Source organism: Mobula hypostoma, chromosome 13 (genome assembly GCF_963921235.1).
Source record: "Mobula hypostoma chromosome 13, sMobHyp1.1, whole genome shotgun sequence".
Classification (NCBI taxonomy): Eukaryota; Metazoa; Chordata; class Chondrichthyes; order Myliobatiformes; family Myliobatidae; genus Mobula; species Mobula hypostoma.
In genome coordinates this window covers 67,915,043-67,932,946 of record NC_086109.1, presented here as the reverse complement: position 1 = coordinate 67,932,946, position 17,904 = coordinate 67,915,043, and the positions used below count along the sequence as shown (strand labels likewise).

Genomic DNA, 17,904 nt, shown 5'->3' with positions numbered 1-17,904 from the left:
TATTTCAGATTCTAATCAATATTTTGAACAGACCTTGCCATTGCAAACATTCCTTCATTTTACAAAACATATATTTTACTTTTTACATCTGTTTAAAGTGTCAAGTTTTATATTGATACAATACCATCACAAAATAGAAAATAAGTGTGCCTCTGCTTAAATACCTATATCTGTGTACCCTCAAAAATATACATTGTTACGGCCAATATATTGGCAGATAGAGATGCTCTCAAATGAGAGTAAAGGATTTTAAAAAAGGTGATAATATTTTGTGAACACTCATCACAAATCCCAAAGGTAACCCAAGATAGGTCAGTGAAAGACTGCAATCCACTTCTACATGTACACCTAAGTTTTACAGCAATTGTTTGATTTTTTTCCATCTGCTGGCAGTAGTTTCATCAGTGGTTCACTTTTCTTGATGCTTGCCATCTTTTTGGCCTCTCTGCAGAGGGAGAAAAAAATTATGTAACACATTGTGCAGATATATCAATGGAGACAGTCAGATTGCAGTGTGATAGTGCCTGCTGTGGTGGACTGGCACTTCATCTGCGAAACTGTGCAATTAGAAATTCCGGTAGGACTGAGGCAGATACTTCACCCAAACCATATTAGTTTGGCATTGAGATCTGGATTGAAATTTGTATTACTATCACTTGGAAGAATGTATAAATCTGTACTACTTTTATTGGCAAAAGTCTCCAGTCTTGCCTCACAACAAAGCTATCTGTGTCTCATGAAGGAGCTGTGTAAAATATTTTTTCAGCAAATTGGGAGCCACTTCTGACTCCAATTTCTTCTATATATATATCCACATATAGCATTTAGGGAATGGGAATATTGCAAAACTGTAACAAAGAATCATTATTGCTTCTTAGCCAAAGTACCAATATTAACATTTTACCAGTGATTCAATACTTTCGGGCTAATTCAGTTACTTCTGGGAAAGCATAGCTCGATATGATCCCAGTGCCCAGATCATTACAGCACTGAGGATCAATAAACTCTCTTAATACTCAGATCAGCATTCCTCTCATCCCTCACCAGTTTAAGCATTGTTATAACACAGTTAACCAATTAATGTTGACTCCATCTCTGAAAGTCAATGTATGCATATGTGTTCTGGGGAGTCTTGTGCCATTGTTAGGATACTAATACAGTACAAAGTTTTCAAAAGAAACGTGATTCACTGTGCACATATTTACAGCAGTTACAGTAAGTACTGCTGTTTATACACTGCAGATGTGTGTATAGTTAGCAGAAACCTTACCTGGCCAAATGCAGAACTGCTTCCACCACATTGGTCCCATCCTTTGCACTTGTTTCACAAAACAAAGCACCATACGTCTATAGAGAAAAGCAAAGCACATGATTTACAATGATCTATATAAAGGCTGATCTGAATCAGTACATCTAATTAATTAACTCAAGCAATTGTGAAACAAGAATAATCATTCATTGTGAAAGCACAAAAACTATAAAATATATCAACTCTATGATGGTAACTTCTCTTAGGAATAGTGTTTATCTGTAGTGTTTGCTAATCTGTATTAATGAGAAATGGTGACATTTAACTCTACATAGTTATGGAAACAATGAGAAATTGAGTGCATTAATGAAGTGTAGAAAAGAAATTCATACCATAGCTAGCTTCTCTCCGTGGGCAGTCAATACAGCGTTACACTGTGCTTGAGGCATTTCCTTTCTTAGATCTATTTTATTACCAATTAGGATGATTGGTATCGGGTCATCAGTAGAATTCTGAAAAGTATATTATTCATTATTATACCGTAGGGTGTTTTAGCAATAATGTACATTGATATACAAATTACATACATGTTGGTGATTGGCATTAAACGTCTATTCATTGCAGATTTACTGGAAAATCAATAGAGAAAGAAGTTCTTCACCAGCATTGACAAGAGAAAGCTTACAGGAGGTAGAACAACATAAAACAAGAAAACTTGCATACATGCAAGCTGAATAAAGAGCTCCTGATTCCACAAGGTGCTTCATTAAAAGTATTGAGGCTTGCACTGATCTAGTCTAACTGTAAGAAGTAATTAGAACTTCTCAAATTTCATAATGTGCATTTAATTTCAAAGCGTCTTCTATATATTTCATACAATTAGTGTCAGAATTACACAATACGCCCACCATCTTTAGAGGTATAAAATTTGATGAATACAAGCAGGCTTTTTCCACTGAGGTTGTGTGAGACTAGAACTAGGGATCATATGTTCAGGTGAAAGGTGAAGTAGTTAAGGGGATCTGGGGAGGGAAGTTCACTCGGAGGGTGGCGTGAGTGTGGAACAATCTGCCAGCGGGAAGTGTTGGATGCTGGTTCAATTGCAGCATTTTGAGAGAGATGTGGACAGGCACATGGAGAGGGGAGGTTTGGAAGACGATGGTCTAGGTGCAGGTAGACAGGACTAGGCAGGAAAGCAGATTGACACAAACTAGATGGGCTGAAGGGCTGTTTCTGCACTGTGTCTCTATGTTCATTCTGTCCATCAAATATTGTCCATACTAATCCCATGCACCAGCACTTGGTTCACAGCCTTTACAGTTCAAGTACTGTACTCACCTAACTACTACTTGAATGGTACCTAACTCCTCTACCCATTCAGGCAGGGTTTCCAGAATGCAATTACTCCAAATAAGTGTTCTTCTTCAGATGTCCCCTCAAATCTCTCACTGCCTGCTTCAAAGCTATGGCTTCTTACTTAGAGGTACAGCATGTTAACAGTTCCTTCAGCCCATCAAGTCTGTGCTGCTTAGTTACACCATGTGGCCAGTTAACCTACCGACCCATATGATAGGAAAAACGTAGGTATGTGGGAGGAAACCAGAGCACCTGGAAGAAATTCACACGATCTCGGGGGAAAATGTTCAAGCTCCTTACAGGCAGTGTCAGGAACTGAACCCAGGTTACTGGTGCTCTAATGGTGTTACATTAACTACTACACTACCATGTTGCCCTTACCGTATCTTGTTCCTAGATTCTTCTGCTGCGTACCCTATGCCCATCATGATTTTTCCATTGCTGACTTCTCCCTCATCCTCTTCCACTCCAAGGACAAAAAAACCCCACTCTATCCATTCTCTTTTCATAACAGTAGCACTGCATTCCAAATGACATTCCAGCAAATCTTCCACTGCACTCACTCCAGAACAGTCACATCCTTCCTCTGATGGGACAACCAGATTTCTACTCCAGCTTCAGCCTCACCAATGCTTAAACAGTTTTACTTTCACCTCCCAGTGCCCTGACTAACAAAGGCAAGTATTCAATATGATGCCTTCATCACCGTTATCTACCCAAGCTGTCATCTTCAGCAATCCTTGGACTGACACTTCAATGTTTCAATCCTCACAAAGTGCAGGACTGTATACTTCTCAGGATTAAATTCTGTGAGCCATCAGCTTACCCATCTTACGAACAAATATCAACATGGTAGTTATTTGGCTTTATTGCCAAACAGCGTTACTGTCAATATAAAACTCCTCATGGAAATTTCCTCTCATACTGATAAAATCTAATCAATTTTAAATAAAACAGATTTCTAACCATTTTGAAACAAAAAAATTGCAGATGCTGGAAATACTAAGCAGATCGAGCATCAGCTGTAGTCAGAGAAACAGTTAATATTTTAGGTACTTATATTTCATGATAAGCTACATCATTTCCATTAAGGAATAACCATTTCCCTCCCTCATTGATGCCTGACCAGCTGAATATTTCCTGTTTTCCTTTCTTCATTTTGGCATAAGGCTTGTGCTGGTGACATATTCAAGTAAGCAGCCAGACCCTAGGTAACGGGCAAGTGCTCCACAGCGAGCCTCCTGCTGTCAATGTACAAAAACTGGATCTGAAATAAAAGCTGAAAATACTCAGCAGTTGGTGCACATCTACGGTGTTGTTGGTTGGGAGAACAGTGGTGGGTGGGGAGAATATTACCTACCCCGCCTTAACTATTGATCATTTCCAGCATCTTGCTTTTAATTTTATGAAGCACCTTTTAAATCATCAGGACATTTTGCACCCAAGTAGGTTTGTTATATCAACCAACCTGACAGCCAATCTGCGTGGGACAGGTACCACAAACAATAAAATTAATATGTTTATTTAGCATTGACCTTGGATCAGCAGCAAGAGGCCTGAGAGTCAAAAGTCTGCTAATTCAAGAGCCACACCAGGTTAATGCAAAAAAAATGTAATCTGGCGCTGCAGAGGTTCCTTGCCCATGATACAGATCACTAAAGGGAAGGAGGAGAGGCACCAGGGGATTTAGCATGACGCCAAACCAGATCTGCCTATTGGCGAAGACAAAGTGCCTCAGACTATTTGTAGAGCAGCATTCTCGGTGCCTCGCCAACACTCAATCAACATTACTGAAAACTGCTCATTTTGCTATTGTTCAGGACCAATATTCATAAACTTGACTGCATGGCAAATGTAAACCTACTTTCCTTCAAAATTATTTCCAAAATAGTCCAGGATAGACAGTAAAGCAGGCAATGGGCTGAAAGGCCTAATTATGCTCCCATGTCTTAGAGACATACTGAAGCTCTGAAAGACACTGTGGACACTGCAAGTTCTTTCACTCTGATTAGTGCTACACATGGTTTCTTTGTTCTTAAAGGGGAATAAAGTAAGAAGTTATTTATTGATATCCCACTCCATAACCTCAAATGTATTTATTAGCCAGAACTATGCAAGCAAAGCAAGACAAGAGAAATTCTTTCAATTCATTCATTTTGAGGGATCTGAGTTTCTTCAACTAGGCCAACATTTATTGCACATCCACTCAAAATATTTTAGCTAAAGGACATTGTGAAACAGTCTTATTAGCAGCAACTGATGACAAAAGGCCAAGAGAAGACATTATAGGAGGGAAGATAAATCTCCCTAATATAACAGCAGGAGTCAGAGAGCAAGCCAGCAAACCTAGATAGATCACCACCAATATAATTCAAATATAAGATCATGTAAAGTAAAACTGATAATCTACTATCCTTCAGAAATCCCAAATGCTGGCGTAATTTAGCTGTTTACAATGCTCCCTTGAAACTCAATGAGATTCCATTGCCCAAGATCCCTTGAAACACACCAGGTTTACTGGAAAATTTATGATCCAGCTGTGTATTTTTTTATATAAAAAGCTGAATTCAGTGAGGAAACTGAGCCTGTTGAGGAAACTGCCATAGTGGCACCAAGGTCACAAGCATGCCAGATTAAGGGAACATTCCTGAACTTGGACCTGGATGTGTACATTGCCAATCCTGAATCAAGAGTTTGCAATACTGCAAAACCTTGGGGGTTGCACAAAAACTCTGTCATTAATGAGCATTTAATCTTGAACTCCCTACAGAGGGGGCATTGGATCATCAGCTCAGCCAAGGAAGGTGTTAATGGAGAGCTGAGCTGGACAGGACAAGCTATAGTATTCTTCACATAATACATGTCTTCACAAGAGTAGATGGGTTTCAAAAAAACCGGCATGGTCAAAATGCAAAGATATTAGGAACAGAATGAGGTGCGAGGCTGAGCAGTTTAAATTATACCTTAATTTCGTCAATCCATTCGCGGACATTCAAGAAACTAGTCTCCGAGGTCACGTCGTATAGCAACAACACGCCATGAGCTTTTCGGAAGTAAGACTTTGCAATACTACGAAACCTTGGGGTGGGGAGAGAGAAGAGTATACATCACTGACAAACATTTGTAGTGGAATTCTTTTATAAAATTAGTGCCAGATTTCAACCTCAGTACCGGAAGATTAAATCAACCAGAGAGATTTGAGAAATATCAAGTAAAAACTACATTGATGTGATCTGACCTCGCATTAGTTTAAAAAGACATGGCAATGCAAAACGAAATATTCACATAATAGGTGGGGCCTCAGGTCAAATGAGAAACCAATGTAGTTTCCATGAACTGCATCTAAATGGGGCTATTGTTAGATATCTGGACACTAGTAAGTACATTTAAAACCTTTAGCATTTTTTAAATTATCAAGAGTAATGCAAATGAGCTACCTTATTCAAACTGCATCAAATTGCTACTCTAAATATGCTATGAAACACATCTTAAAACAACTTGGTTTTTCAAAAAAAGTACTTTAAGATGCTGTCAAATTGGGCTGTTTCACAGAACATTTTATATCCTATGACATACTAATAATTTAATAAGACTGGCTTTAAAATATGCTTCTCAAAACATATGCAATTGGATCTCAAATTATATCCATGGCAAACTATTCCACACTGTAAAGCTTGTTATTTATTTCTAAAGTACAATTTCTAAGGAAGACAAATTTCTTTGCAAAAATAAAGGACAACTTGGGGCTGGCAATTAGAAGCGCACCACAGACTTGTTAGCACTTATTGTTTTAAGGCAATAAGACCATAAGATATAGGAGTAGAATTAGGCCATTTGGCCCATCAAGTCTGCTCCATCATTTCATCATGACTGATTCATTTTTCCTTTCAGCCCCATTCTCTTGCCTTTCTCCATATCCCTTCATGCCCTGACCAATCAAGAATCTATCACCTTCTGCCTTAAATATACATAAAGACTTGGCCTTCACAGCTGCCTGTGGCAACGAATTCCACGGATTCGCCACTCTCTGGCTGAAGAAATTCCTCTTCATCTCCGTTCTAAAAGGACGCCCCTATATTCTGAGACTGTGTCGTCTGAATTGCAGGACATGAAAGCACTGGACTTCAACATTGAGTCGTGGAAGAAACCTGCAGCTGACTGCACCAAATGGAGAACAGCCTGAAACAACAACTTAAGTCAGGTGACGAAGATTTCCTGAACGCTGCAGAAGATAAATGGGCCCATAGAAAGAAATACTGCATCTGCAGCAGAGCTGAAACCACTTGTAGATGCAACCTTTGCAACAGAGTCTGTCACGCTCATATTGGTCTCATCAGCCACAGACAGTGCTGGACCCAAAACGTAGATAGCCAGGACACAACATTCATAGTTGACTTGACCAATTGAGAGCCACCTAACAAAAGAGAGACGAGAATGGATATCGTACCACTGGAAAATGATGCTGGAAAGGTAGTAACGGGGGACAAAGGAATGGCAGATGAAGTATTTTGCGTCAGTCTTCACCCTGGATGACACTAGCAGAATGAAAGACATGCGAGAGTGTCAGAGGCAGAAATGAGTGCCATTGCTATAACTAAGGAGAAAGTGCTTGGGAAGCTGAAATAACAGAAGGTAGATAAGTCACCTGGACCAGATGGACTACACCCCAGAGTTCTGAAAGAGGTAGCTGAAGAGATTGTGAAGGTATTAGTAATGATCTTTCAAGAACCAGTAGATTATGGAATGCTTCCAGAAGAATGGAAAACTGCAAACTTCATGCCACTCTTCAAGAAAGGAAGGAGGCAGGAGAAAGGAAACTATAGGCCAGTTAGCTTGACTTGTGATTGGAAAGATCTGTTCTCTATTATTAAGGTCATAAGACGTAGGTGCAGAATTAGGCCATTCGGCCTGTCGAGTCTGCTCCGCCATTTCCCTCTCAACCCAATTCTTCTGCCCTCTCCCCATAATCTTTCATGCCCTGACCTACTAAGAATCTATCAACTTCCCCCTTAAATACAAATAATGACCTGGCCTCCACAGCCACCTGTAGCAACAGATTCCACAGATTCACCAACCTTTGGCCAAAGAAATTTCTCCTCATCTCTATTCGAAATGGACGACCCTCTATTGAGAAGTTGTTCCCCCAGTACTAAACTCACCCACCACAGGAATATCCTCTCCACATCCACTCTATCCAGGCCTTTCAACAGCCTTCAGTGAGATCTCCCTCATTTTTCTAAATTCCAGCGAGTACAGGCCCAGAGCCATCAAATGCTCCTCACACATTAACCCTTTCGTTCCCAGAATCATTCTCATGAACCTCCTCTAAACCCTCTCCAATGCAGCACAGTTTTTCTTAGATAAGTGGCCCAAAACTGCTCACAGTACTCCAGGTGCAGTCTGACCAACGTCTTATAAAGCTTCAGCATTATATTCTTGCCCTTATATTCTAGTTCGCTTCAAAAGAATGCTAACATTGTATTTGCCTTCTATACCACCGATTCGCCATGCAAGTTAAATTTTGGGAATCCTGCATGAGGACTCCCAAGTACCTTTGGACCTTGGATTCTTGAACTTTCTCTCCATTTAGAAAATAGTCTATGGTTTTATTCCTTCCTCCAAAGTGAATGACCATACACTGTAATCCAGTGGTCCCCAACCTCTGGGCCGCGGACCGATACATTGCCGCAAAGAATGCAGCGGTACAGCAGTGGTAGGAATGCACCCAGCACATCTTTAAGAAAAAAGCCAAAATAAACAAGCTAATTAATTAGGTGCCGTCCAGCCCGTAAATGCCGGCCCAGATCAGAGGCGATCCATCTGATCCAGGTGACTTATCTACCTTCAGACCTCTCAGGCTCCCAAGCAACTTCTCCCTAGTAATAGTCACTGCACACCTCTGCCCTTGACACTCTCAAACCCCCAGCACATTGCTAGTGTCTTCCACGGTGAAGACTGATGCAAAATACTTAATCAATTTGTCTGCCATTTCCATGTCCCCCATTACTAACTCCCCAGCATCATTTTCCAGTGGTCCAATGTCTACTCTCACCTCTCTGACTCTTTATATATCTGATAAAACTTTCAGTATTTCTTTGATATTATTGGCTAGGTCACCTTCATAATTCATCTTCCTCCTCCCCCATGGCTTTATCAGTTGCCTTCTGATGGTTTTTAAAAGCTTCCCAATCCCCTACCTTCCCACTAATTTTTGTTCTATTTTATGCTCTCTCTTTTGTTTTTATGTTGGCTTTGACTCACGGTTGTGTCATCCTGCCATTAGAATACTTCTTCGAAATGTATCTATCCTGCACCTTTCCAAATTGCTCCCAGAAACTCCAAGTTACAGAAACTCTGCTGTCATCGCTTCTAGTGTTCTCTTCCAATCAACTTTGGCCAGCTCCTTTTTCATGCTTCTGTAACTCCCTTTACTCCACTGTAATAATGATAGATTTGACTTTAGATTCTCCCTTACCTTAAGCTCACTAGTCAAATCCAGTTCATTACATAACACCCAATCCTGAATAGCTGATCCCCTAGTGGGCTCAACGACTAGGTGTTCTAAAAAGCCATCTCATAGGCATTCAACAAACCCTCTCTCTTGGGATCCAAAATCAGCACCAATCTGATTCTCCCTCCATCTACCTGTATATTGAAATCCCCCGGGACTATCATAATATTGCCCATTTGACCTGCATTTTCTATCTCCTGCTGTAATTTGTAAACCACATCCTGGCTTCTGTTTGGAGGCACGTACATAACTCCCATCAGGCTCTTTTTACTCTTGCAGTTTCTTAATTCTACTCACAAAGATTCTACATCTTCTAGATCTATGCACCTCTTTCCAAGGATTTGATTTCATTTTTTGCCATCAGTGCCACGCCACCCCCTCTGTCTAGCTTTCCGATACAATGTGTATCCTTTGATGTTAAATTCCCAACTACAATCTGTGGACCCAACCCAAGTCACCCCTGATTCTGGTACCTGTGAGGCAACACACCATCTGGGTGTCTCTAATCACGTCTATATCCAGATTATCTAACTATGGAATACCCTATCACTATCACATACTTCTTCTCCCCGCCACCACCACTTCCCACTGAGCTACACAGCCAGACTCAGTGCCAGAGAAAAGGAAGCTCCCCCCCCCCCACCCCTGTCAAATAGCATCCAAAACTGTATACTTATTATTGAGGGGAACGGCCACAGAGGTACTCTGTACTAGCTGCCCATTTCTTTTACCTTTTCTGAAAGTCACCCAGGTGCCTGCCTCCTGCAACTTAGGGGTAGCTACCTCCCTGTAGTTCCTATGTTTTATGTCCTCAGTTTCCCATATGAGTAAGGTCAGCTTAGTTCCTGAACACATTCTCTAAGGAGCTGCAGCTCGGTGCATCTGGTGCAGATGTGGTCATCCGGGAGGCTGGAGGACTCCCAGATCTCACACAAAGAACACAACACAGACCCTAGAGCCATCCTCATGCTCTAACTACGTACCAACAGACAAAGAATGAAGAAGAAGATACTTACCAGCTATGTGCTTCACCCAAGCCCGATGAACCAAAGCCTCCCTATTCTAACACTACTGCATTCCAACAATGGCTGCTCCACTTGTCCCTGCCATTTTTTTTTTTTAAATCACCTTGCTAATGAATTGTTATTTGATTGGGCCACTGGGAAATGCCAAAGGTTGGCAAACGCTCCTTTTTAAATTCTCTCTCACGGACCTGTGAGTTGCCTCCTCTCTCCCCTCCCGATTTGATTGGGCTGGTGGAAAAACAGCAGCTGAGGTTTTGGGGCACTTGGAGGCACACGATAATATAGGCCAAAGTCAGCATGATTTCCTTACGGCGAAATCGTGCCTGACAAATCTGTTGAAATTCCTTGAGGAGATAGCAGGCAGGATAGACAGAGAGTCAGTGGATGTTGTTTTCTTGGATTTTCAGAAGGTCTTTGACAAAGTGACACACTTTGTGCTTAACAAGACAAGAGTCCATGATAATACAGGAAAAATACTAACATGGATAGAAAATTGGCCGAATGGCAGGAGGCAAAGAAGGGTCTTTTTCTGATCGGCTGTCAATGACTAGTGGTGTACCGCAGGGGTCTGTGTTGGGACCGCTCTTTTCATGCTGAATGTCAATGATTTGGATGAAGAAATCGATGCCTTTTGCAGATGATATGAAGTTAGGTGGAGGGTCAGGTTGTGTTGACATTTTAGGAGGACTTGGACAGATTGGGAGAATGGGTAAAGAAGTGGCAGATGCAACATAGTGTGGGGAAATTCATGGTCAAGCATGTTGGTAGAAGGAATAAAGCTATAAGACTATTTTCTAAATGGGAATTAAATTCAAAAAAATCTGAGTTGCAAGGAGCCATGAGAGCCCTTGTGCAGGATTCCCTAAGGGTTAACTTGTAGGTTGAGTTGGTGGTAAGGAAGGCAAATTCAATGTTAGCATCACTTTAAGAGGACTACAATTCAAAAGCAAGGATGTAATGCTGAGACTTTATAAAACATTGGTTAGACCCCACTTGGAGTATTGTGAGTACTTGGACCCCTTATCTAAGAGAAGATGCGCTGGTATTGGAGAGAGTCCAGAGGAGGTTCACAAGGATGATCCCAGGAATGAAAAGGTTAACTTATGGGGAGCGTTTGGTGCCTCTTTGTCTGTACTCGCTGGAATTTAGAATAATAAGGGAGGATCTTATTGAAACCTAAAGTATTGAAAAGCCTAGATAGAGTGGATATGGGGATGATGTTTCCTATAGCGGGGGAGTCTAGGACCAGAGAGCAAAGCCTCAGAACAGAAAGATTCCACTTAGAACAGATGACAACACTTCTTTAGCCAGAGTGTGGTGAATCTATGGAATTCATTGCCACAGGCATCTGTGCAGTTCAAGTCATTAGGTATATTAAAGGCAGAGGTTGATAAGTTCTTGATTAATCGGGTTGAGAGGGATAATAAATCAGACATGATAGAATGGCGGAGCAAACTTGATGGGTTGAATGATCTAATTCTGCTCCTATGTCTTATGGTCTTAAACTCAGAGAAAGAAATATTTCCTAGTTTCAGTCTTCATTACCTCTCCTGTCCTGCTGTGTCCCAGATCTGTAATGTGGCACTTTCACCATCAACCAATAGCTTCTTCATTTGGAAATCAACTCCTAGAAACAAATAAATTACATTGAAATCACACGCTCCACTAGGATCAGAACTTTTACCATTTGAAAAGTAAATTTAACTTCTCACATTGCCCCTGTTAGATTCAAATGCACCTCCCCCGCTGAATGAGAAATCAAAACAGTCCAAACTCTTTTTTATCAATAGCAAAACTGGTCCCAAAGTTGTTCAATGTTATTACAAGAGTTTCTCCTGCACCCTTGATGATTACAGAGTGCCAGGCTAGTTTCTGGACTCATTAGGACAGTATACTATGGTTGTGTAGACTTGTTACTGTGGAGGCCAGGCGAGGGTGGAAGAGCAAGGTAAAGAAGATTGACCTTATTTCTCAATGGTATCTCATCTTTTTTTTAAATTGAGTTACAGTGTGGAGTAGGCACATCCGGCTCTTTGGGGTTAAGCCGCCCAGCAATCCTCAATTGACTCCTATCCTGATCAGGGAACAACTTACAATGACCAACTAACCTACCAATGGTACACCTTTGAACTGTGGGAGGAAACCAGAGCACGCGGAGGAAAGCCACCCCGGAAGTCGCGTGGAGAATGTGCCAATTCCAGGCATCGTCAGGAATCGAACCCAGGCTGCCTGTACTGTAAAGCACTGTGATAACAACTATGCTACCGTGCCACCCGATTTTGCGGCCAGGTTGGGAATTCAGCTCCCGTAATTCAGAGACTTGCACGCAAAAAATTAGCTGGTGCTCTACAAAGGGAAGACCACACTGTTGGAGATGCCACCCTTCAAATTAAATGTTAACCAGTAACCTCCTCTCCCTTCTTAGGTCAACATCTCATGCAGCATCCCAAGAACAGTTTCCTCCATTATTCTGCACCATTTTGCTCTTAGTAAACTTCACCAAAACAATACAGTCTCATTCATGGAGAATTGAGATCTTGCTGGGTAAAACTGCTTTATTTCCTATACTGTCAAAGCAATTCATCTATTGAAGAATGCTTTAGAGATAGCGCCAGGTCATGAAATGTTATATCAAATTATTTCAAATAAATAGACTAAAGGCACCCATGGTACCGCACCCATTAAAGGCACAGGGCCAGGTTGCAGAACAGTCAGCTCACCCAGTGTGGTAGGAATGTGTCCTTTGAACTCGTTCATGCACAGCCGCAGCAGAAAGCTTGATTTCCCTGAACCTGCATCCCCTGCGAGAACAAGTCTGTAGAGGGGTCCATCTCCCCGGAAGTCAGGCCCTTTAAAGGTGTCTGTCTGAAAATCAAAACCAAACCTAATTGAGAAAGTACATATTTTATAAAAATAACAAATATCCTCCCTTTTTTGTGCCACTTTCTGTTCAATATAGGTACAAAGATCTTAGACACTCAAGAGATAAACCTTGCTATGCACTGTAGTCTAGAGATTAACTAGAGACTGAAGGTTCGTCTCAATCCCCTCCTTTGTGACCGTATGAAAAACTGGTCAATCCCACAAAGAGAGCATTGACACCATGATATACTGTAGGTCTTTTGAAACAATCTGCCCCTGTGAGCTTCTATCACCCAATCACAGTTAGATTGGGTGTCTCACTTCAATTTTCATTAGACAACGCTCCACAATTGTCACTTAATAAAAATCTGTGGTTCATAGCCTTGGAACTGCTGATTATTCCAAAATCCACAAGCTTGAGAAGATACATTTCAGAAGCCCACTACTAATGCATGGAATCTTATTTCTCAGCTTCTTTTCTAGTCTGACCCAAGGACTCCAGAGGCTGTTGAATTAGTATGTGCAAAAGACAACACAACCAGACACATGCCATTGAGCTTACCTGACCAATCACATAATCAGAATCTTTGAACAAGCTTTTCAATTTACCCCAGTTTTCCCACATTTCCTTCCGTTTAAATTTCTTTCAAATAAGTAACCCAATAGAGTTTTTTTAAAGTTATTACTGAACCAGCCTCTGCTGCCATTCAAGTGATATGTTCTCAATGACTCACATATTGAACACATTTCTCATCTCCCTTCTGATCCTTTTCCAATTGCCAATTAGTTAAAACCCATACAATCCTTGAGATGACAGGGTGCATTGAAGTCTTTAGACACATGACATCAGTAAATCAGCAGCAATATACAATTGCTGTGTTCCTCCAGCATTTTGCATGTGTTGCTTAAGATTTCCAGCATCTGCAAAATCTCTTGTGTTAGTAAATCTGAAACTATGTAGGCAGAATAAATTGTAATGTGTTCAGAATGCATTGGTACAACGTCTAGGTGTGTCCCTAACAGAACGACTGACAGCACAGTTATAGAATTTGCCATTTAAAATACCCTGGCATTTTCAGAAGACCAGTGATTCTCCTGGCCAAAGAGCTGTCTTGCACAATCCTACAGTTGGCACTCCTTCAGCCAGTAAGGAACTCTCCCCCACAAACATCTCACTACAAATTTCAAAAGGCAAAAGAGTACAATTTTCATAGCTTGCTAACTCGCAGAAATAAGTTAATTCAGACGAAACCGTTTTACAGGATGAATTTAATATTTTAAGGAAAGGAGAGAATTATATCTTATATGACATTGCTTCATAAAAATGTGGCATTATGGAGTACAATTCTATTGGACAGGCAGGAAAGATGTGTACAGATAGCAGAGTTCTTTTCCTTGTCCAAGACACTTTACCAATGGATTTTTTGGAAACTACAAGTGAAAAGGTGGGAGGTTATGTGTTTGCAAAAGGCAGGTTGAGGGAGTTACTCCGCCTAAGGATGGTCCAGTGTTACAATCAGAGTCAGAGTCACACAGCATGGAAACAGGCCCTTTGAGCCAACTGGCCCATGATGATTAAAATAACCATCCATCTAGTCCCATTTGCCCACGTTTGTCCTGCATCCCTCCTTTCCTAGCCATATAATTGTCCAAGTACCTTTTCAATGTTGCTAATATACCTGCCTCAACCACTTCCTCTGGCAGCTCATTCCATATGCACAGAATGGGCCAACTTGCTTTGTTATGCAAATACCTAAATGTCATCATCATCAGGTGCCATGCCCAGTTTGAGCTTTGACTGCCATGGCCCACACACTCCTGTTTCGGGTCAAGTGGCTCAATTCATTGGTATTCATTTCCAGTTCTCTGGCTGCTGTATCCATCATCATTTGTCTTTGACTTCCTCTTGCTTCCTTCCCTTCAATCTTTCCCATAATTATCGTGCATTCCAATTCCTCTTTCCTAATCACATGTCCAATGAAGTTATGTTGCCTTTTCATGATCTCATACATTATTTCTCTTTTTGTGTTTGCTCTGTTCATCACATCCTCATTAGATATTCGTTTCATCCATGATATTCTTTGCATCCTCCTCAAAAACCACATCTCTGCTGCTAAAAGTTGTTTCCTCCTGTTACTAGATATTGTCCAACATTCTGAGTCATATAACATAACTGGATAAACGTAACATTTCAGTACTCTGAGGCAGGTTGTCATGCCTAGTTTAGTGTTGGTCAGTATACTCTTCATTCTCGTAAAGGTGTCTTTTGCCATCCCTATTCTTCTTTTGATGTCCAAGTTGCACCTGCCACCTGATGCCACCCAGCTTCCTAAGTAGCAGAAATTCTGTACTTGCTTTATGCCTTCCTGGTTTATTCTCAGCCTGCAGATAGGATTCTCCTCCTTTTTGGATATCACCATACATTGTCTTTTTGCAATTGATAGACAGCACATTTTTGCACTTTCTTCAACAGTTATATCAATTAAGTTTTGTAGTTCTTCCTCCATACTTGCAACTAACACAGTGTCATCTGCATATCTGAAATTATTGATGTTTTCACCATCAACATTGATCCCCAAGATGTCTCTTATTTTTTGTAATATTGTTTCACTGTACACATTAAATAAATCAGGGGAGAAAACATACCCTTGTCTAACACCTCTCTTGATTTTTGTATACTGACTCACTTCTCCATCTATTCTTACATTGGCAGTTTGTTCCCAGTACAGATTTCTGATTAGGTGGAGGTCTTTCGAATCCAGATCTAGAGTTTTCTGTAATATTTCAAATAACTTATTGTGCTTCACTTTATCAAATGCTTTTGTGTAGTCGATAAAACAAACAAATCTTTTTACACTTGAATAGCTCGTTCTGATAGTATCCTTAACATCAAGATTGAGTTTCTTGTACCTTTGTCTTTCACAAAACCACATTGTTCTTTGCCTGTTTCAGCTTGTATCTTACTTTTAGCTCGTCATCAAAATTCTTAGAAGTATCTTGGTGATATGACTCATTAAACTTATGGTCCTATGTAATTCACATTCTATTGCTCCAGGTTTCTTAGGAAGAGGGATAACTACTGATTTTTTCATCTCTTCTGGTATTATTCCAGTCTCATAAATGTTTGATTAAATCAGTAACTTTTTCAACTCCATAATCGTCAAGAGCGATAATTTGTTCTATTACTAATTCATCAGGACCTGCTGCCTTTCCTTTCTTCATCTTAGTTATTGCATTACAAACTTCAGATTTTAAAATACTTGGACCTTCAATGTTCTTCTTAATTTCCGGTTTTTCACCTCAATCGTCTTCAAACAATTCCTGAATATACTCAGTTCATCTGTTCACAATCTCATCTTTTTCCTTGATAATGGTACCGTCCTTTGCTTTCAAACATCCACCTAAAGAACAGAGGAGCTTTTTACCAGTGATATTCTTGATTTGTTGATGTAACCTTTTTGGGTCAGTAAGAGGGATTCTTTCTATTCGCTCACAATCCTGGTTTAACCATTCTTCTTCAGCTTTTTGACATAAGCTTTTAACTTTTTAATCTAAGGACTTATGATCTATAGGATCTGCTTTCTTCTCTCTCCTTTCTTCCATTAGATTTTTTATTTCATCTATCATCCATTTATTCTTCGTGCTTTTTTCTTTTTTATGTACCGGCCTATAATGCAAGAGTTTATCATGTGGATCATGTGGTCCCACTGAGGTACTATAAATATGGTAGGATAAGAGAAGGTGATTAGCATAGATACAATAGTGCATCGGCCAAAGCATGGAGTTGAAGACTGAAAAGAGGGTATGAGGCCAAAAACCAAAGAGTGTAGTAAAGCAGCAAGGCAGTGAATGGGAGTGTAATCTCTTCAAAAGTAGACAGCAGCATTAGCACCAGGTAGAGTTTCAAAGGCAAAAAACATACTGAAAGTATTCTTCAGGAGTCATAGGGCCATGATACACAAAGACAAAATAAATAACTTGACAGTTAACAAAGTGAGGAGAAAAGTTTGTAAATATATACTGCAAAAAGCTCACATACACTCATGGGCCACTTTATTAGGTACAAGTATGAAGCCCAGTGTGGTCTTCTGCTGCAGTAGCCCATCCACTTTATGATTTGATGTAATTTGTGTTCAGAAATTATCTTCGGCACACCACTCACACCACTGTTGTAACGTGTGATTATATTTGAGTTGCTGTCGCCTTCCTGTCAGCGTGAAACAGTCCAGCCATTCTCCTCTGACCTCTCTCATTAACAAGTTTTTTTTGTCCAGAGAACTGCCACTCACTGGATTTCTTCCCCCCACCCCCACACCATTCTCTGTAAACTCTAGAAACTGTTATGCATGAAAATCCCAGGAGATCAGCAGTTTCTGAGATACTCAAACCACCCCGCCTGGCACTCAAACCATCCAGTCCTGAAGAAGGGCCTCAGGCCGAAACGTTGACTATCTATTAATTTCCATTGCTGCTGCTTGACCTGTTGAATCCCTCCAGCATTGAGAGACACAGGGAGAGAGAGACAGAGACAGACAGAGACATATGCAGTGGTATGCAACAGTTTGGGCACCCCGGTCAAAATTTCTGTTACCGTGAATAGTTAAGTGAGTAGAAGATGAACTGATCTCCAAAAGTCATAAAGTTAAAGATGAAACATTCTTTTCAACATTTTAAGCAAGATTAGTGTATTATTTTTGTTTTGTACAATTTTAGAGTGAAAAATAGGAAAGGAGTACCATGCAAAATTTTGGGCACCCCAAGAGATTTGAGCTCTCAGATAACTTTTACCAAGGTCTCAGACCTTAATTAGCTTGTTAGGGCTATGGCTTATTCACAGTCATCATTAGGAAAGGCCAGATGATGCAAATTTCAAAGTTTTATAAATACCCTGACTCCTCAAA

The 17,904-nt window shown here is 40.5% G+C and overlaps 1 protein-coding gene across 1 annotated transcript in view; it reads right to left on the bottom strand.

Annotated features, from left to right (window-relative positions):
- The window catches only part of rasef2 (RAS and EF-hand domain containing 2), a 91,454-nt gene continuing 73,550 nt past the window's right edge, over window positions 1-17,904 (bottom strand). The window contains exons 12-17 of the mRNA XM_063066526.1: window positions 12,862-13,006; window positions 11,687-11,768; window positions 5,569-5,683; window positions 1,642-1,761; window positions 1,271-1,347; window positions 1-445 (exon numbers count right to left, since the gene is read on the bottom strand). Coding sequence (XP_062922596.1) covers window positions 349-445; window positions 1,271-1,347; window positions 1,642-1,761; window positions 5,569-5,683; window positions 11,687-11,768; window positions 12,862-13,006 — 636 coding nt within the window. The 3' untranslated portion in view covers window positions 1-348. The remainder of the gene's footprint in view (window positions 446-1,270; window positions 1,348-1,641; window positions 1,762-5,568; window positions 5,684-11,686; window positions 11,769-12,861; window positions 13,007-17,904) is intronic.